Source organism: Somniosus microcephalus, chromosome 25 (genome assembly GCF_052327205.1).
Source record: "Somniosus microcephalus isolate GS21.2 chromosome 25, FLI_Smic_1.0, whole genome shotgun sequence".
Taxonomy (NCBI): Eukaryota; Metazoa; Chordata; class Chondrichthyes; order Squaliformes; family Somniosidae; genus Somniosus; species Somniosus microcephalus.
Window position 1 is genome coordinate 27,877,085 of NC_141011.1, and position 21,906 is coordinate 27,898,990.

Genomic DNA, 21,906 nt, shown 5'->3' on the forward strand with positions numbered 1-21,906 from the left:
TAACTCGAGGGTATTGTGCGTTTGTCCCATTTGAAAGGGATGCGGTCGGTACGCGGTTCCCCCTCGGGGGATGTGAGTGGGCTGTGCTGGCTGCCTGGTAACTGGGGGCGCCTCAGGCTGTGTGTACAATCTGCAGATTAGATAATAAGTCCAGATGTATTAGTGGCAGCGATTGCAGAGCACTTTTCAGCACTGCATCCAGCAGGGGACCTCCCTTCAATATTTAGCTCGGAAACTGTTGTTGTTGAGCTGCTCACACACATGCAGTCCTAGTTGCAGTTCTTGCTCCTCACTCTTCAGCTGCAGGGCTACAGGGACCTTTGCGAGAAACTTTGGCCCGGCGGCCCACAGAGAGCGGGCAAGGGGGACTGGGGGCATCGTCCACTCTGGCGACGGCGACAGAAGGACCGTGCACGATGAGGTCGGATCACGGTCTGAGAGAAGGAGGAGGAGGAGTCAAAGGAGCCTGCTGAGTTTGCAGGGTGGGAGATGGAGAGCAGTGGTGAGGTAAAGATTAAAATGTAATTTCGCCCCCCGCACCACTCTCCTGGAGGTGCTGAGTCCCACTAGGTCGCAAAGGGGATTCCTCAGTACCCCACACAAGTGGCCAGTGGATCTAGACATTGAGTGTCGGCAGGCTATTTAACCATAAAGACCAACTAAGTCCAATCCTGCCCTGATCCAATATCTATACATGCTCTTTCCAACACGAGTTACCGGAGAGCAATCATGAATGGGAATTCTGGTTATTTTTCCCCTTCCTAACCCAGAGGCATCGAGGCGACTTGTAGCTACTGCTACCGTTGGGATCAGTTTATAGATCAGAAAGTCAAACCTAGGACATAATACAAAAGCAATCTTTCGATTAGGCACTTTACAGCCTTCTGGACTCAACATCGAGTTCAACAATTTCTGATCATAACCTCTGCCCCATCATTTTTTTCTCCCTCCTATGGTAGCTGTTGATCATCCTGCCATTGCCATTTACACTTCATCTAGAGTTATCTTTTGTCTCTTAACTCGTCCCATTGCCATCTCCTGTTGCCTTGCACCATCATCCCTTTTGTCTCTTAATCTCTCCTGCCTTCCATCCTATCACAGACCTTCCCTTTTGTTCTTTCCTCCCCTCCCCCCCTTTCCCTGCCCCTGCACTTGCTTAAAAACCTGTTACACCTCCAACTTTTTCCAGTTCTGATGAAGGGTCATTGACCTGAAATGTTAACTCTGTTTCTCTCTCTCTACAGATGCTGCCTGACCTACTGAGTATTTCCAGCATTTTCTGTTTTTATTCTAGGACATAATGTTCTGTACTAACCTGTCAGATGGGCGCTAAAATTTACGGTTTGTTTTCATTCCCTTCAATCTCTAAATTTCATAGCAACAGATGTATTATCGTAGCTGGGATGGGTTAACATGGCTCAGTGCCCAGTGGACGAAAAAAACATTCAACCGTGGTAACTCATTCGTTGCATGACTTTCTGCGTGCTATTGCATCACAAATCTCACCCTCCTAGGTCTGCTGTCACAGTTAAACTGCGATGCGTCTTGTCACATACAGTGCTGCATAAACCTTTCCAACAATCTCACCTGTGCTAAGTACTGGAATGCATAGTTGTCACGGATTTTAGTAAAATACAGTAGTGGATGAGTAAAATTTTTGTATCGTACCCACTTAAATTCTGAAAAGCAGTAAAATATATTTTGAGTTTTCAAACCCCTGTTATGTCTGGAGCGAGCATTTTAAGCTGTATAAATATTGGTAGTTGCAATTATCACTGGTGCTAGTAGTGGTGGGATCAAATTGAGATGATGAATTAAAAACATCACCCAAGATTATTGTATAACATTCAAGTGTATTGGGTTAAAATCTGTCCATGTGCTAGATGTGTCCAATGCTGTCACTAGGCATATCTAGTGTATTGGTACTGATATGCTATTTTCCCAAAAAAGGATAGTACCAATATGCTAGATATGCCCAGTGATCACATTGGAGGGTGTGAAAGTCTAAATAGTAGTCTTTATTACCATTATTCCTTAGTGTAGTGAAGCTGTTCTTTAGAACTTTTCATCTACCCTAAGCAATGTGGGTATGGACTGCCATCATTTGTATCTGTACACACCTAACAGGTAAAACAGCTTTGTAAGACTTACAGAATTAACTTGTGTTTCTCTTTTAGATACTAGTATTTTGGGTGGGACCCTTCATTTGAACAAAACCAGATTGGTGATCACAAATCTGTGTCTAGAATTATCGGTCTCAGTCCAGCAGAACAGTGTTAATGTGAACTCCTAATTGACTTTTTTGAGGAAGTAACTAAAGTAGTAGACAGGGGGATGTCTATATATAAGTTTATACGGACTTCCAGAAGGCATTCGATAAGTTCCCACATAAGAGACTGTTCGCTAAAATTAAAGCTCATGAAATTGAAGGAAAATGATTGACCTGTTAGGAGATTGGTTAGGCAGTAGAAGATAGAGAGTACAGATAATGGGTATGTACTCATGTACTCAAGTGTCAGTTCAAGTCCCACTTCAGAGACTTGAGCACAAAAATCTAGGCTGACACTTCAGTGCAGTACTGAGCGAGTGCTGCACTGTCGGAGGTGCCATCTTTCAGATGAGATGGTAAAATGAAGCCCCTGATTTGGGACATACAAGGCAGGGAGTCTACTTCCCAGACTTCCACTTAATGCCACTGCAGTCAGCTTTGGCTCAGTGATAGATTTGAGCACATAATCTAGGCTGGCACTTCAGTGCAGTACTGAGGAAGTGCTGCACTGTCAGAGGTGCCATCCTTCAGATAGATGTTAAATCAACATATGCTCTCTCAGGTGGATGTAAAAGATCCCATGGCACTATTTCAAAGAAGCGCAAGGGAGATCTCCCTGGTGTGCTGGCCAATATTTATCCCTCAATCAACATCACAAAGGAAAAAAGGTTATCTGCTCATTATCACAGTGCTGTTTGTGGGAGCTTGATGTGCATAAAATTGGCTGCCGCGTTTCCTACATTACAACAGTGACTATACTTCAAAAGCAGTAAAGTGCTTTGGGACGTCCTAAGGCACTATATAAATCCAAGTCTTTCTTTTTTTATTTTACTCATTGGCTAGTGGTGTCCCACAACAATCTGTGCTGGGGCCTCAACTATTCACTGTATTTATACTGTCAGAGGTGCCAAGTTTTCCGATGATACAAAGATTGATGGGATAGTAAGTAGTGTAGCCAGGAGCATAAAATTACAAAGAGACATTGATTGATTAAATGTGGGCAAAACTGTGGCAGATGGATTTCAACACCAGGACCTGTGAGGCCATCCATTTTGGACCGAAAAAGGATAGATCCAAGTATTTTTTGGTGAAAAGCTAGGAAGAGTGAAGGTCCAAAGAGATTTAGGGGTCCGTGTAAACATCATTAAAATGTCGTCGTCGGGTACAAAAAATAATCCAAAAGGCTAACGGAGTGTTAGCCTTTATAACTAGAGGGCTAGAATATAAAGGGGAGGAAGTTTTGCTACAGCTACACAAAGCCCTGTTAGACCACATCTGGAGTACTGTATAGTTCTGGGCACCGCACCTTAAAGGATATATTGGCCTTTGAAGGAGTGCAGCGCAGATTCACCAGAATGTTACAAGGATTCCAAGGGTTAGATTATGAGGAGCGATTACATAAACTCGGCTTGTATCCCCTGGAATATAGAAGATTAATTGAGGTTTTTTAGGATCTTGAAAGGAATTGATACGGTAGATAGAGAGAAAAGTTTTCCGCTGGTGGTTGAGTCCAGGACAAGGGGATATAACCGTAAAATCGGAGCCAGGCCATTCAGGAGAGACGTTCAGGAGCATTTCTTCATGCAAAGGGTGGTAAAAGTGTGGAATCTTTCCCCAAATGCTACGTCCATTAATAATTTTACATCTGCAATTGATAATTTTTTGCTAGCCAAGGGTATGAAGGAATATGGAGCCAAGGTGGATAGATGGAGTTAGGATACTGATCAACCATGATTCCATTGAATGGTGGAACAGGCTCGAGGGTCTGAATGGCCTACTCCTGTTCCGATGTTCCTGGGTTGGGGTAATCACAGAATCACAGAAATCACAGAAACCCCACAATGCAGATAGAGGCCATTTCGGCCCATCGAGCTTGCACCAACACATATCCCACCCGATCCCCGTAACCCCTACACCAACACATATCCCACCCTATCCCCGTAACCCCACGTATTTAATCCCCCTAACACTAAGGGTCAATTTATCATAGCCAATCATCCTAACCCGCACATCTTTGGACTACAACACCAGCAATAACTTGCATTTATATAGCGCCTTTAACATAGTAAAACGTCTGAAGGTGCTTCACAGGAGCGTTATCAAACAAAATAAATAACTTAGATTTATATAGCACCTTTACGACCTCAGGATGTCCCAAACCACTTTACACACTATGAATTACTTTCAAAGTGTAGTCACTGTTGCAGTGTTGGGCAATGTACACCCTGGTTCTCTCTTTCAGATGCTAATTGACCTGTTGTTTATTGTAGCATTTCCTGCTTTGGTGTTTTTTCCTTCTTATCTTCACTAATCTGAGTTTACAGACCTCTGAAAATCTCATTCAAAAGCAAAATACTGCGGATGCTGGAAATCTGAAATAAAAACAGAAATTGCTGGAAATATTCAGCAGGTCAGGCAGCATCTGTGGAGCGAGAAACAGAGTTAACATTTCAGGTCGATTATCTTTCGTCAGAACCAAAGGTGCAGAGAGTGTAATTGTACCACAGACCTCATTTTCCCTCCAGTTTACTCCCCTTTGTCCCCTCCTTTTTGAAGGCGCTGACTCATGTTGGACTCCACCTGCTGGCAGCCTCTAGCACATTGCCCAAGTGCCAGCTTTCTGTGTATGAAACAATAAGTGTCAACCTTGATGGCTCCATGCTGTCCACACATCTTGGCCATAGAGCTTCCAATGACCTTGATCAAAGGGAATCGGATGTATACTTGAAAAGGGAAAAAATTGCAGGGCTATGGGGGAAAAGTGGCAAACTAGGACTAATTGGATAGCTCTTTCAAAGACCCACACAAGCATGATGGGCTGATTGGCCTCTTTCTCTGCGGTAAGATCACAAATGCAGCTTTGTAGTGACTGCAACATGGGTAAAAGTTTCTTGAGCCACTGTGCATTATGAGCAAAGCCAATTGGACACCAAGCAAATTATCTCCTAAGCACTTCCATAATGCAAATAGGTAAAGAATGTCAGACAGGAACAAGAAAATAGTTAAGTATAAGATTTATATCCTGCCTGATGGAAGATCCGTCTCTTCCAAGTGTCTAGTTAGACCCTGTGTATAACTTATCGCTGACAGTGTCAGCCATGGCTCAGTTGTGGGTTGAAGTCCCTCTCCAGAGACTTGAACACAAAATTCTAGGCTGACACTCCGGTGCAATACTGAGGGAGTGCTGCACTGTCGGAGGTGCCGTCTTTCGGATCAGACATGAAACCGAGGCCCCCTCTGCCCTCTCAGGTGGAGGTAAAAGATCCCATGGCACTATTTTGAAGAAGAGCAGGGGAGTTCTCCCCGGTGTCCTGGCCAATATTTATCCCTCAATCAACATCACTAAATCAGATTATCTGGCCATGGAAGGAGTGCAGCGAAGATTCACCAGGCTGATACCTGGGATGGCAGGAATGACGTATGAGGAGAGATTGTGTCGATTGGGCTTATACTCACTGGAGTTTAGAAGATTGAGAGGGGATCTCATCGAAACCTATAAAATTCTGTCAGGCCTGGACAGACTAGATGCAGGAAGGATGTTTTTGATGGCCGGGGAGTCCAGAACCAGGGGTCATAGTCTAAGGATAAGGAAGCCATTTAGGACTGAAATGAGGAGGAATTTCTTCACCCAGAGAGTGGTGAACCTGTGGAATTCTCTGCCACAGAGGGTGGTGGAGGCCAGTTCATTAAATATATTCAAGAAAGAGTTGGATATATTTCTTAAGGCTAAAGGGATATGGGGAGAAGGCAGGGACCGGGTACTGAAATTGGATGATCAGTCATGATCTCATTGAATGGCGGAGCAGGCTCGAAGGGCTGAATGGCCTACTCCTGCTCCTATCTTCTATGTTTCTATCACATTGCTGTTTGTGGGAGCTTGCTGTGCGCAAATTGGCTGCCGCGTTTCCTACATTACAACAGTGACTACACTTTAAAAGTACTTCACTGGCTGTAAAGCGCGATAGAGTTAGAGTTTATAGGGAGTTATGAGGTGTTGAGGAATATATTGAGCTGCTCTAAAGAATTAACCATGGCAATGTGGGCGTAATAATCAGCAATATTCCACCGACAACTGGGATTTAGAAATCTTTCTTCCTTTGTCTCCCTTTTCCACCTGTTAGAACTTTACTTTTCATCATTTTGTGCTGTGGAAGTCTATCCTTTTCCCAACCAGAACTGCAGTTTTGGCTGTATAACATACTGTATCGGAATGACTCCCAGTCTGGCAACACAATACTAGTGCTTCATTTACAGCTTTTAAATCTGTCTGTTCAGGAATGTCCCATGCTGCTCTTACCCTGACTTCTGTGTACTGTTAACCTGCAATTACATTTCACGATTGTAAAAGTATAGGGTTCAGATTTCAATAATGCAGAGGAGCGTGTTGCTACTAGCCCAAATGGCACCCCACCACTCCAGTGTGGATGAAATGGAGCTGTTCCATGGCAACACCCTGTATCCAACTGCGTGTTCTGTGTTATATTTACTGTATTACATAGTAGGAAGTTGTAAGTGTAGAGTGCCCAAGGCAGCAGACTCTGGGCAGGTAGGGGGCTGCATTGGAACATGGCAATGCCACAGACAGTTTCTGTAAGTATTATGTTGTTTTTACAGGACTGGGAATCATTCTCCTGCAGTAGGTTATTAAAATCTGATGTGGAGGAGTCTGAGGCACTTCAGATTGTATCCCTTGAAGCCTTTATGAAACCTTCAGCTTGATAATCAAATTCATGGTCTTTTGAAAGGCAACGGACATTTAATCTGTAAACTCAAAAAAACTGTCCAATAGATGTTAGCAATGGTTTCACCTAGATGGAAGTGTTAATGTATGCAAGCTTGTAGACTGGATAACTAGAAGTCATTATCTGTATAGACCAAGGGGATATCTTGAAGGGAAGGTGGCTAATATCTAAAATGAGCTTTTTAAGGATGGAAGTGAGGTAGTGAGACAGTGAGGTTTAGGGAGAATGGAGGAAGCATTGATGCAAAGAAGGCCAGAGCTCAAAGGATGGAATGCATACCTTGGCACTTAGAGCTCCAGCCAAGTTGCAGAGGTGAGGAAAGGTGAAGCTGTAGAGGGATTTATGAATGAGGACCAGGATTTTAATTCAATGCATCGAGGGCTGGGGAGTCGTGGAGATTGGCAGGGACAGGGGTGTTAGGGGAGTGGGATTGGAGTTTTAGCTAAGTTGTAATTATATAGGATGGTGAGGAATGGGTTTGAAAAGTTGAGCCTGGAGCTGACAGAGGCGTGGATGGGGGTGTAGTAAGGGTGGAGGTGGACAATGCTGTGAAGGTGGAAATTGGCGGCCGATGGATAGGATGTGGAGCTTGAAGCTCAGTTTAGAGACAAGTGAGACATGGAGATTGTGCACCATTGGGTTCAGCCTGAGCAAGCAGCTGAGGAGGGGAATGTAATTGGGCTATGAGGTGGAGCTTTTGTCAGGCACTTGAACAGAATGGCTTTGGCCTTGCAGATGTTAAGTTGGACAAAGTTCTCGCTTATCCACAATACCACAGCGTGGGGCCGAGAGGTGAGGTATAGTTTTTTTCTCAGTGTAACGATGGAATCAGATCCCATGTCTTCAGATGATGTCACCAAGGGGCAGTGTGTAGAGGAGGAAGAAGAGGGGACCAAGGTTAGATCTTTCGGAAAACCTGAAAGCTAATGGTGTGGGGGCAGGAAGAGAAGCCTTTGCTGGAGATGCTCTGGTGAGGTCAGTCTCACTGAGCTGGACAATGGAGGAGAAATGTTGGAGCAAGGTGGTGTAGTTGACTGTGTCAAAAACTGCAGAGAGGTTGAAGAGGACAAGAGGAAAGAAAGAAAAACTTGCATTTATATAGTGCCATTCATGACCTCGGGATGCCCCAAAGCGCATGACAGCCAATTACAGGAAACTTTGTGCTATCCGGCACCGACGGGACCGAGCTGTTGCCGTCCCATCAAAACTGCCGGACAAACCAGCGCTAATGTTGAAACATACGGAGATTTTGAGCTCCGTATCTGGCAACAAACCCTGGCTTCTAAACAGTCGGCCGTACCTTGCAAGCATCTCTGTAGCTTAGCAACAGCTTCAGCGAGACCTTGCAGAGCCTGACTGGTGGAAAAAAAAGCAACGAAAAGAAAAAAAACCTAACGAAACGGCTCCTGATTTTAGCCGGTGGCTCGAGCATTCCGGACAGTTAACCTCCGGATAAACCAAAGTTTCCTGTAAGTACTTTTAAAGTGTAGTCGCTGTTGTAATGTAGGAAAAGTGGTATCCAATTTATACACAGCAAGATCCCACAAGCAGCAATGTGAAAATAACAAGATAATCTGATTTAGTGATGATGTTTGTTGAGGGATAAATATCGGCCAGGACACCAGGGAGAATTTCCCTACTCTTCTTAACAATACAGTGGGATCTTTTACGTCCATCTGAGGGCACAGACAGGGCCTCAGTTTAACGTCTCACCCGAAAGGCGGCACCTCCGACAGTGCAGCACTGGGAGTGTCAGCCTAGATTCTGGAGTGGGACTTGAATCCACAACCTTCTGACTCAGAGGTGGGAGTGCTGCCCACTGAGCCACAGCTGATAAGGAGGGATCATGCACCATCGTCACAGAGGATGTAATTTGTGACTTTGATTAGGGACGTAAAAATAATGGACTCACTGAGTATTTGGCCTATTATGTTGCTACTTAGCAAGAATGCACTTGTGGGTTGAATAATGCCGCATTGTTCAACTATTACCTGAGTGTTCAATGGTTTCTTTCTTAGCTATAGCACATACAATATGCTATAAATACACCATGGCTGCTGCTATTGTTATGGCACCGTACTGTGGCACAGATAGTTTCATCATTCCTGTATAATGTTACTGGATTACTGTGATATCCTAATATCTTCTGACACGGTTGTGTGTTTCACATACTCTGGCATCCTAGTTATGCAGAGATACTTGTTAAACTTATTATGGGGGTTAGAGGGGTGTTGAACTGAGAAAAGTATAAAACTGGGTTCCAAAAGATGATATCTGCCCATTGCTTTTTTAAATTTGTTCTGAGGATGTGGGCAACATTAGCAAAGCCACATTTATTGACCATTTCATTGAGAAGCTGGTGGTAGGCCCTCTTCAGCATGGTGATTATTTTTACGACTGAGTGACTTGCTAGGCCTTTCTTGAGGGCATTAATAGTCAACCACATAGTGTGAGACTGGAGTCACATATAGGCCAGACCAGGTAGGAGTGGCAGGTTCCCTTGTCTGAAGAACATTAGTGAACCAGTTGGGTTTTTATGAAGGTGCTGACTCTTGCTAGGGTACAGTTCCACAGGCACCTGGAGCCCTCTGGTACTTGACACATGTGGCCTTTCTGAAGACAGGGAGGTTCAGCAGGATATTTTACTGGAAGGGCATCACCACTGAACTTGATCCTACCCTCACCTGACATCCTTTCTTGCAGAGGTCACTAGACACCCTTTAACCCCTCTCTTTAGCTCAGAGGTGCTAAGGCCAGTTGTAGCACCCCAACGACTGCCCTGGCTGGGATCAGCTAACTCAGTACCATACCGTCAGGTGCCTGTGCCTGCCCATTCCTTTTACTGTTCCTGAGAATCGGAGAGGAGAAGGAGGTGTGCATGCAGGAGTATAAAATTCAACTCACTACTGCTGAGTTACTTTCTGGTGAGTAAATTCTGTCCCGTCCAATCATTCAGGTTGCACTATTTTCCTGCTGCTCTTGGCACTCTGTGTCGTGTCGCAGCTCCTCACTGAAGTGTTACTATCGATAAGACACAGGCATCCCTGATAGCAATGGAATCCTCTCCACGTTTTAACTAATGATGCAGAAACATATGGGCTGTGAAAGGCTCATGAGCATGGATGGTACTTCAACAGCTTGCATTTCTGTAGTGCTTCTTGCGCACAGAAATGTCTCTTAGCGCTTTAAGGGGTGTTGGACAGAAGAGTGAACACAAGAAGTTTTTGAAAGCTGGAGGTAGATGATGAGGTGGATCGGTGCTGAGGAAGCCAGTTCTGCTGGATGGAGTGGGGTATTGGGGCGTGACTAATCTGGTGTCGGTGTAGTGGGAATGATTAACCCCGGTGTTGGAAGAGTTGAATGTGTGGACAGGGACCTGCGGCTGGAGGAGATTGCTGAAGTGGAGTGGGCAAGGCCGTGGAGGGATTTCAAGGTAAGAATGAGGATCTTAAACTCAATTTACCGGAGCACAGAGAGCCAGGGGAGCTTGGCGGGCAGGCATTGAGAGGGGTGCGAGGATTTGGACAGAGGAGGAGATGGGTCTTGGCATTCTGTATAAGTTGTAGTTTCTGGAGAGTGGAAACGGGGAGACTGGCAAGAAAAACGTTGGATAAATGAAATCTCCAGATGATAAAATACGGAGGGGGGAGGGTGGTAAACGTGCGGGTGGAAGAAAGTGGTGTTGGTAATGGATCAAATACGTAGGGGGGAGTTGAATTTGAGGTTGAGCAGTATGCCTTCAGAAGGCTGTGGTCCCAGTTCAGACAATGGAGAGAGCTCTTTGCCGTTAACCCCTAAATGGGCTTGATGCCCCATTAGGCATTTGAGTGTCTCGTGAGAGCATCATCACTGAGACTTGAAGACGCCTGTGTATCATGAAACTGCAGATGATGGTACACGCTGTGTCCTCTTGATATTAGTGGCACTTGGAAATGCCTTGATTCACAGCAGTGATCCACTGCTTGTCTTGTAAACTGCCACTGAATTTGGTAGCTCCTGTTCTGGCCAGTATCTGGTGGAGAACAACCCTAGTTGGGAATGTAAACGGTGGACTATGGCACCAGGAGGTGGGAATAGAGGCACTCTGCTAACAACGAAAGCAGCAACCTAAACGCACCCTTAAAATTTAACATGCAGACAGTCTGCGCAAATTTAATGGCTATATTACGATTTTTGAGAGGATCACTTTTTCACTTTTGTACATGCTACGCCTTTGAAAATATTGTCGGTACTGGGGGAGAATTAGGCTTTTTATTACGTAGGATCTCTCGTCTCTCCATTCAGCAAACCATTCCTGATTCCCGCTGTTTCTTTTCTCTTCAGGAGAAGGTGGAGCTGGAAGATATACTGAACAGACTGCGGGAAGATGGCCTTGTCACTGGAGCCTGCACCGCAGATGAGCACCTGTGTCACCTGTGGCGTATATACCAGCGGTCCGAGGGCACGCTGCAAGCCACCACGCAGGATCTGGAGAGGGTGCGACAGCAACAGACCTCCGAGATGAAGGAGGTGAGATCGGTCAGTAGGGCAGTGCAGTCTTGAGAGATTTAAAAAATAAAATCTTGTTTGTATGTGACTGTTTGTTTGCCTTTTAACCGCCATATTTACAACCTGTAACTTTGGCCAGATTAAATGATTGTTTCTGTAGAAAGTCTTTGAATCTATATTGACTGGAGTGTCTCATTTCCGCTTCCCCAGAGCGCTAGCTGTGCACTGACTGATCTCTCATTCGCTCCCTCGGGAGAGTTTATCTGTACACCAACTCTCCTTACTTGCGGAGGTAGCTGTAAAAGGAAAAGTGACTCAGTCCTTTCTCATAAGTTATTAAGATTTCTTCAGCTATTTAGTAACTCACATGTTCATGATTTATCTGTAGAGTAGAAATGAATCTACCAGCCAAATGGGGCATGTTTATCAGATCCTGAGTTGGTATCCTTTCTTTTTGCATAGAAAGCAAGTTTAGAAGTGGTTTAGGAACAGGCATTTTGTGTAATTTTCCCCTTCGGCTACTTTGTGAGATCCTGCTTCAGTGACATTTTTTCCCCTGCAGTATTCTCTCCTGTGCTGAAGTCATAGACTCTTTCTCGGGTACGGGTTTGCGGGTGTCAGCAATCCTCTGGTATCTCACCCAAGTGGCCATTCCTCACATCCAAGCCTAGGCAGTAAGTGTTAGCAGGCTATTTGCCCGAGGGGCTGAGCCCTACCCTGTCTTAATTTGACATCCACGCACACGCCGCAGGGGGATCATGGATGGCAACCTGGAGCAGGAACCCTGGTTGATTTGTAATTCCTGTCCCTCCTGCAGGGTCAATGAGGCCAATACAACACTGCAGCTGCTGGCCCAGCTTAAACCCTAACAGCATTCACCAATTCAAAATCAGCTACGTCTGAACAGATTGGGCATCGAACTTGAGACATCTGGTGGCCCGACTGGCTCAGTACTATCCCAATGGTGCTGTGATTCAGTTAGTCACTGGGGGGAGCTTCACTAAAAGAAATGACTCTCTTTCAAGGAAAAACTTGAATATTTTGTTGATCCTTTCTACCTGGATGCCAATATATATCCTTAATCCTCTTAACCAGCCCCCCTGCTGAGTGACATGGTAAAATGAACTGCTTTAAATGTTTTGTGAGATTTGTAAACAATATCACAGTCAGGCACAACAAAAGCCACCTTCAAGATCCAGTAAAATTGTATTGAAACAAAAGTACGGCTTGAAAGGGCCAAAGGCACCATTGCCATGGACACAAGATCAGATGTAAGTGCTATTAGGATTACCTGAACCTCCCACCACCCCGCCCCCCCCCCCCCACCCACTGGTGTAGCGATGTCACGGTTTGGAGTCTCCTCCCGCCGTTCTTTAAAACCGCCCCCCCCTGCCACCCATGAAGCATAACCAGCTCACCTGCAGAGTGACGTGGAAATAGTCTTGTCTCTGTAGGTGGAGAATTACGTGGATCACATCCGCAACCTGTCGGAGGAGCGGGAGGCACTGACGGCCGAATATGAGCGGGAGAATGAGTTGCTCAAGATGGAACTACAACAGCTGCAGCTGGAGCAAGGTCAGAACACGGGGACCTTTCAACTTTGTTTTGACCCCCCAACTGATGTAACGTGCATTTGTTTTTCTGTGATTTGCATTTGTTTCAGTTACACACTGTGACTGTGTGACCATCTGGATGAAATATTCTCACACTTTCACTACCTTCTTGTCCAGTTTCTTGCCCTCGAGTGCCCATTCTTCATGCAAGAGCCTCGACAGGAAGTCTCAGCAGGCCATTTGACCCATGGGGATGGAGTCATGGCTGAGCTCCATATTCTCCACACACACACTCACTTTTCAGCATGGGTCACTGGATAACGATCTGGATTTTCTCCCCCAGCTGCTGAGGTCAATTATAGCACATGATTGCTGCCCCAACTGAAATTGGTAGTTTTCTTTTTAAACATTGTACAGACGCAAATTCCACGCCACCCCCAACCCATTGAGTCTTCTCAGGCCATGGGCAAACTGAGGGCAGATGACCTATTCATAGGCTTCCGCCAGTGCTGCTCTAAGTCAGCCAGCCAGTGGCGCGTGAGAGAACGTAAGAAATAGGAGCAGGAGTAGGCCATATTGCCATCGAGCCTGCTCCGCCATTCAATACAATCATGGCTGAACTTCTACATCAACTCCACGTTCCCGCTCGATCCCCATATCCCTTGATTCCCTTAGTGCCCAAAAATCTATCGATCTCAGTCTTGAATATACTCAACGACTGAGCCTCCACAGCCCTCTGGGGTAGAGAATTCCTAAGATTCACAACCCTCTGAGTGAAGAACTTTCTCCTCATCTCAGTCCTAAATGGCTCACCCTGTATCCTGAGACTATGACCCCTAGTTCTAGACTCTCCAGCCAGGCGAAACAGCCTCTCAGCATCTACCCTGTCAAGCCCTCTAAGAATTTTATACGTTTCAATGAGGTCACCTCTCATTCTTCTAAACTCCAGAGAATATAGGCCCATTCTACTCAATCTCTCCTCATAGGACAATCCCCCCATCCCAGGAACCAGTCTGGTGAACCTTCGTTGCACCCCCTCTAAGGCAAGTATATCCTTCCTTGGGTAAGGAAACCAAAAGTGTACACAGTACTCCAGATGTGGTCTCACCAAAGCCCTATATGCAGTAAGACTTCCTTACTCTTATACTCCAAACCCCTTGCAATAAAGGTTAACATACCATTTGCCTTCCTAATTGCCTGCTGTACCTGCATGTCAACTTTCTCTGATTTGTGTACAAGGACCCCCCCAAATCCCTCTGAATAACAGAAGGCCCAACATAACTCTCCTAATATTTTTAATAACATGGCCTTCACTTGGTGACTCCTCTCAGCGATATTGGACTCGGAGAGTTTGGAAACTCATTGGAGTGGGAAATCCAGCAATCGTGCCTCTCCCTGAATATGGTCATCAGTACTCTAGGGCTTATATTTGGCATAAAACCTTTGAATATATAGTTCCATAATTGATGATTTTTAAAAAATATTTAGTAAATTTTCTGTGGTGTTGCACATGGGGAAGTTGAAACTTTTCTTCAAGATGAAGAGGGCTTAGAGAATGGGAGATAATTGGACACAGACAGACAGACATAATCCAATCCCATTTTGCACATTCTGCCTTTTTTATATATTTCCATTATAAATTCCTACGTTCACATTTATAATGGAAACTGCCAATGTAACCTTGTCACGCTGTAATTGCACCCTCCTGCTGATGCTGCAGCGCTTGTGCTGTGGGTAGGATATAAATGCAGCGTGACATGTTTACATAGGCAGGCACCATTAAATGTGGACATAGGAATTTATGATGGAAAAAGTTGGCAGGAAGTGCATGCAAATGAATTACTTTTAATATATTCTAGATGTTCACCTATTGAATGGATTATTCATTGTATCTGACTTGTTGCTATTGCACTTCATAATCAGTAGTTTGTGGAACGATGTGGGATCTTTTGCAGCCAGTGAAACCTGTAAGAATTCACTACTGCTATAACCCAGTGTGTGTGCATGTTTGGGCATATTATGCAACTGAAGGTCTGCAACCATAAGACGGTATACAATTAATGTTGCAGTGGAATATTTTCAACCTTAGTTGTTTAAGGTGTTGCTTTTATTTCCAATTTAAAGTTGTTTCAATTTGTAGTAATTCCAAAAAAGGATTGCAGTTACACCTTTTCATCGATTTTATGAAGTGGTTTTGGGTGTGCATTGATGCGAGAAGTGAGAGAATAACTCTGGAGCTAGGTGCCCAATCTAACGAGTGTACAGGCGTGGCTCAGTTATAGCACTCTCATTTGAGTCGGAAGGTTGTGGGTCCCACTCCACTGACTTGAGCACAAAATCCAGGCTGACACTCCAGTGCACTACTGAAGGGGGGTTGCACTGTCAGAGGTGCCGTTAAACCGAGGCCGCGTCTACCCTCTGAGATGGACATAAAAGATCCCATGGCACTATTTCGATGAAGAGCAGGGAAGCTCTCCCCGGTGTGCTAGCCAATATATATCCCTCGACCAACATCACTCAAAACAAAAAACAGATCTGGTCATTATCTCATTGCTGTGCGCAAATTAGCTGCTGCATTTCCTACATTACCTCAGTGACTACACTTCAAAAGAAGTACTTAATTAGGTGTAAAGCACTTTGGGATGTCCTCAGGTTCTGAAAGGGGCTATATAAATGCAAGTGTTTCTTTCTGTTACTAAAGCCAAAGGGTATGAGACCCATGGTAGGAGGTCATCTGGCGTCACTTGCGCTCCACATTGTATGGAGTACAACTCCAATGTAGTATGGAGCTGGCTATAAAAAGTGCTCGGGAGTTCTGATGCCTCTCTGGGCACTTTCTAAGCTTACAGTAGAGTATTTTGAACAAGTATTTTAACAGTAAAATACAGCTGCCAGGACAGCAGAGCTGTACAGATGCGTGTGCACACAGAGCGCCACCTAGTGACTAGAGTGCGATTCCCTGACCTGCTGAGTGTTTCCAGCATTTTCTGTTATTTCAGTGTGTAATATAACTCGGTATTGCCAGCTGCAGCCACCAGTCTCAAACTACAGTGACTAGTATTGTGCATTACATTTAATACTACATTGACCATCAAGAATTATACTTTGAAATAAAACCAGAAATTGCTAGAAGCACACAGCAGATCCATCAACATCGGAAAGAGAAAAGGCAGGATAACGTTTGCAGTGGGACTGTATCAGTATTATCTTCTGTTAGAAATACTAATGTCATTTTACTTTCAAACTCCATATTTCTAGCATTTTCCATTTTAGATTTCTAGCATTTGTGGTTTCTGTTTTCACAAGATAGGTTTAGATGAATAAGGCCTTTCAGCCCATATGATATCCGTCCAGAATACTAACCCTACCATCTTCCCATTACAGCATAACATGCACCTGAACAGATAGACAGGGAACTCAGTTTATGCCCATTTATCTGATACTATTAAAGTTTTGAAAAAAAGAAAGACTTGCATTTATATAGCACCTTTCACAACCTGCTCACAGATGCCTAGTTTGGGTTCCGCCAGGACCACTCAGCTCCCGAACTCATTACAGCCTTGGTCCAAACATGGATAAAGGAGCTGAATTTCAGAGGTGAGGTGAAAGTGACTGCCCTTGACATCAAGGCAGCATTTGACCGAGTGTGGCATCAAGGAGCCCTAGTAAAACTGAAGTAAATGGGAATCGGGGGGGAAAACGCTCCACTGGCTGGAGTCATACCGAGCACAAAGAAAGATGGTTGTGGTGGTTGAAGGTCAATCATCACAGCCCCAGGACATCGCTGCAGGAGTTCCTCAGGGCAGTGTCCTAGGCCCAACCATCTTCAGCTGTTTCATCAATGACCTTCCCTCCAACATAAGGTCAGAAATGGGGATGCTCGCTGATGATTGCAGTGTTCAGTGCCATTCACAACTCCTCAGATAATGAAGCAGTCCATGCCCGCATGCAACAAGACCTGGACGACGTTCAGGCTTGGGCTGATAAGTGGCAGGTAACATTCGCACCACAGAAGTGCCAGGCAATGACTATCTCCAACAAGTGAGAGTCTAACCACCTCCCCTTGACATTCAACGGTATTACCATCACCGAATCCCCCACCATCAACATCCTGGGGGGGTCACCATTGACCAGAAACTTAACTGGACCAGCCACATAAATACTGTGGCAACAAGAACAGGTCAGAGGCTAGGTATTCTGCGGCAAGTGTCTCACATCCTGATTCCCCAAAGCCTTTGCACCATCTACAAGACATAAGTCAGGAGTGTGATGGAATACTCTCCACTTGCCTGGATGAGTGCAGCTCCAACAACACTCAAGAAGCTCAACTCCATCCAGGACAAAGCAGCCTGCTTGATTGGCACCCCATCCACCACCTTAAACATTCACTCCCTCCACCACCGGCGTGCCGTGGCTGCATTTTGTACCATCTACAAGATGCACTGCAGCAACTCGCCAAGGCTTCTTCGGTAGCACCTCCCAAACCCACGACCTCCACCACCTAGAAGGACAAGGGCAGCAGGCGCATGGGAACACCACCATCTCCAAGTTCCCCTCCAAGTCACACACCATCCTGACTTAGAAATATATCGCCGGTTCTTCATTATCGCTGGGTCAAAATCCTGGAACTCCCTCCCTAACAGCACTGTGGGAGTACCTTCACCACACGGACTGTAACGCTTCAAGAAGGCGGCTCACCACCTACCTTCTCGAGGGCAATTAGGGATGGGCAATAAATGCTGGCCTTGCCAGTGACGCCCACATCCATATATGAATTTTAAAAAAGGACGTCCCAAAGCGCTTTATAGCCAATTAAGTACTTTTGGCGTGTAGTCACGGTTGTAAAGTAGGAAACGCGGCAGCCAATTTGCACACAGCAAGCTCCCACAGACAGCAATGTGGTAATGACCAGATATAGTGTCCTGGGATCTTTTACGTCCACCTGAGAGAGCAGACGGGGCCTCGGTTTAACATCTTATCCGAAAGACGGCACCTCCGACAGTGCAGCACTCCCTCAGTACTGCCACTGGGTGGTTTGATCGGTCAGTGTGCTGGAGCTCCACTGTGTTGCAGAGTGAAATGGTGGGATATCAGCTCAATTATTCCCCTCATTAGGTTCCCAGTCTCATTAGTGTTCAGCAAGGAGACACTGAGTGAGTGGAAGCCAGATGTCTCTGAGTGGGAGAAGGGAAAACCAGACAGGAAGTCTTTGACATTTCTACTGGCAAACTGCTAAAGAACAGAAAGAAAGAACTTTAATTTATATAGCGCCTTTCACATCCTCAGGATGTCCCAAAGTGCTTCACAGTCAATTAAATACTTTTGAAGTGTAGTTACTGTTGTAACGTAGGTAAATGCAGTAACCAATTTGCACACAGCAAGGTTCCACAAACAGCACTGAGATAATTGACCAGATAATCTGTTTTTAGTGGTATTGGATGAGGGATAAATGTTGGCCAGGACTCCTGGAGAACTTCCCTGCTCTTCGAATAGTGCCATGGGATCTTTTACATCCAACTGAGAGAGCATATGGTGGTTTAACATCTACAGGAAACGTTCTGGTATCCGGCACGGACGGGACCAACGTGGAGCCTGTTCATCAAAAATTCCGGATAACCAAACGCTATAGTAAAAGATACGGAGCTCAGAGCTCCGTATAAAGCAACAAACCCTGTTGCTTAGCAACAGCTTCAGAACAACGTCCACAAGTTGCAAGCATCTCTGTAGCTTAGCAACAGCTGCAGCCACATGCTTGCACAGCAACAAATGGACTAATAAAAGTTACCTGAACCTACACCTGAATTTTGCCAGTTAACCGACACTTCCGGTTATTTAGGGGCCGGTTAATCGAAAGTTTCCTGTATCTGAAAGATGGCACCTCTGACAGTGCAGCACTTCCTCAGTACTGCACTGAAGTGCCAGCCTAGATTATGTGCTCAAATCTATCACTGAACCAAGGTTGACTCCAGCGGCATTAATTGGAAGTCTGGGAAGTAGACTCCCTGCCTTGTATGTCCCAAATCAGCGGTTGGGAAAGAGTGTACATGTCTACATATCAAGGTTAAAAAAAAATGAATTGGATTTCACTACTAACCCAAGTACTTTGGAATGGTGGATGTACAGAGACACAGGTGAAGGAAGTGGAAGAGATGTTGGATCAGGAAGGACTGGCCGAGATCGCACACAGTGGCCCAAGTGAGCAGGTAGCCTACCTTCTCGTGGAGCGCGCAGCACTGCTGGGAAAGTTGGAATCAGCAGAGAGAAAGGTGGAGTCGCAGAGTGTCACAGGGAGCACCCGTGAGACACACTTACAGGCAAGAAACTGTTACAATACCTCCATGACGTGTGCTTAAATACATAAAACTTCCAGTCATGAGTGACTAAATAGGAGCTCGGTTTCATTCAAAAGTACTCATTTTGAACAGTTTTGTAAAACTGCTAACTGTTTGGTGCCCATAGGGTATAGTTTCCTCCAGTCACTAATGTAAACAAAAAAGACAGTGAGTACAAAACAGGGGACGTTAAAAGAAAAATCTGCCTATGTGCATTGTGTAATCCAGCTCCGTACACTGCATATAAGATTGTGAAGGGGTTGGATCGGGTGGATGCGGGGAGGATGTTCCCGATGATGGGTGAAACTAGAACTAGGGGGCATAGTCTTAGAATAAGGGGCTGCTCTTTCAAAACTGAGATGAGGAGGAACTACTTCACTCAGAGGGTGGTGGGCCCATGGAATATGCTGCCCCAAAAAGCTGTAGAAGCTACATCATTACATAAATTTAAAACAGAAATAGACAGTTTCCTAGAAGTAAAGGGAATAAAGGGTTATGGGGAGCGGGCAGGAATTTGGACATGAGTCTAGGTTTGGATTGGTCATGGCCCTGTGGGTAGCGGAGCGGGCCCAGGGGCCGTGTAGCCTGATCCTGCTCCTATTTCGTGTGTCTAATTCTGTTAGATTCAGGAGATGGTTCTGTGATAGTGGATTGGTGGTTAGGATCAGATCAGCCATGATCTTATTGAATGGCGGAGCAGGCTCAAGGGGCCGATTGGCCTACTCCTGCTCCTATTTCTTATGTTCTTATTACATCCCATTTCCTGCTTTGCCTTCTGGCTTCACTACTTGCTTTTTGCTACATATTACTGTAGAATGTGGAAGATGGATCAGGGGAAATAAATTGCAATAAGTAAGACAGTGGAACCACCATTATCTGCCACACTGGAGGAGCCCCCCCCCTACTCCCCATGAATAATGGAAATGATCAGGGTAGAAATTCCATTCGATGAAATATAAGTTTCCACGCTTCACGTACTCGCGCTACATTCCTGTCGCTGCTATTTTTACACAGACATTGGATTTTCTGTGACGTGTTTTTCACTGTAGGACCTGCTGAATGGGACAGGTAATGGCAAATGACTAACTGTTTGTAGAGGGGCAAAGGCCAGTCATGAATCCACATTCATCGACTGGGTAGGGAGAGCGAATAGTACTGAAGCTATTATATTCACTGGCTGTACAGGGGGAGGGGGCAATAATGGAGCCAGATTGACTGTCTCATGGTATTTGCTTTTGTTGGTGATTCAGTCTTGCACGGTCACAGGTCAGTAACATTTTCTCTTGCTCACAGGTGGAGTTGGACCAAATGCGGCAAACCCTGGAAGAGGAATTGAAACAGCAGCGGGAGTCCATGCAACGCACCAAGGAAACCATGGCCAAGGTAAACTAGTCCTTTACGGGACACACTGGCTGCTCCACACTCCTGTATGAGAGTTATACTTGCCCCTAGTTTTCTTTCATGGAGTTAAGATGACATTTCTATCCAAAAGAAAGAACACTTTTAATCATTAAATTGAAATAGAAATATTGTGCTAGGGGACTGGGTAGTGTAGTGCATCGGATTCAAATCCAGCCCAAACTGAAGGGATGAAAGTCTGTTCACTCGCTCTGTTGTCTTTAACAGTCCTACTTGAAGCAAGTGTCAATACTTCCTGGTGGATGTGGCCCACAGCATAAAACTGCCCCTGATTCACCACCACCATCACCGCTACTACTAATAAATTCCTGTCCATCAGCTCAGCAGCGACAACAGGGCTGAAATTCACCACAAGTTGACACTAAGGGCTGGATTTTGCCAATGGGGAGCTTTTGGAGGCGGGACTCCCACTTGTCGGGTTTTAGTCCCGCCTCCATCGACTTCTGGCCAACCTACGCTATTTTCCCTTGATTGACCTTGTTAAGCCCGCCAATTAAGGGGAAGCCGATTACAGAGAACGCCAGCGTATGATGTTTCATCTGTCAGTTTTTTGACAGATGAATTGTCATCGTTTGACAGCTCTGTGAAGCTGTCAAACACTGAGATTCTATGTTGTTTGATGAGTTCTTGTATTCAAGACTCATCAAACCTCTTTTGTGAGCAGAAATTAGATGGTTGTTGCATTGGAGAATGCAGCAGCCATCTGTCATCTCTGCCGGTGAGATGCGAGACTCTCCGCATCCCCAACTGTTGAAGCCTGCAGGAAGAAACAAAGGTAAGTAAACATTTTCTATCACTTTCCACTCACCTCGCATACTTACCGCTCCACACTTGCACCCATCACTTACCTTCACAGCGCACTTTTGCACCCCTCCGACCCCCGCAGACCCACTGCTCGCCTCGCTGACCCTGGCGGGGTTCGCAGCCTTCGGAAAGCCCGCACTTGTGTGGGTAAAATGGGGATAATCCTCTTATCTGCCTGTTAACTACCTGTTCAAGAGGTAGCTGAATGAGTTTCTGGACAGAGAAGGGATTGATGGCAAGATCTGTTTAAAAATTAAACAGAATGGGATGGGCTTGCTGGACATAGTGGTCTTTTCCTA

At 45.4% G+C, this 21,906-nt stretch overlaps 1 protein-coding gene across 4 annotated transcripts in view; it reads left to right on the forward strand.

The window, feature by feature from the left end:
• Positions 1–23: 23 nt before the first annotated feature.
• Positions 24–21,906, forward strand: part of ccdc30 (coiled-coil domain containing 30) — a 203,826-nt gene continuing 181,943 nt past the window's right edge. For 2 of the 4 annotated variants that reach the window (XM_085966949.1, XM_085966950.1), the window contains exons 1-4: positions 6,115–11,520; positions 12,954–13,074; positions 19,176–19,366; positions 20,678–20,767. In XM_085966949.1, the coding sequence (XP_085823075.1) occupies positions 11,143–11,520; positions 12,954–13,074; positions 19,176–19,366; positions 20,678–20,767 (780 nt within the window). In that variant the 5' untranslated portion in view covers positions 6,115–11,142. Of the gene's footprint in view, positions 508–6,114; positions 11,521–12,953; positions 13,075–19,175; positions 19,367–20,677; positions 20,768–21,906 lie in introns of those variants that run through there. The other 2 variants (XM_085966952.1, XM_085966951.1) reach the window with 2 other exon arrangements.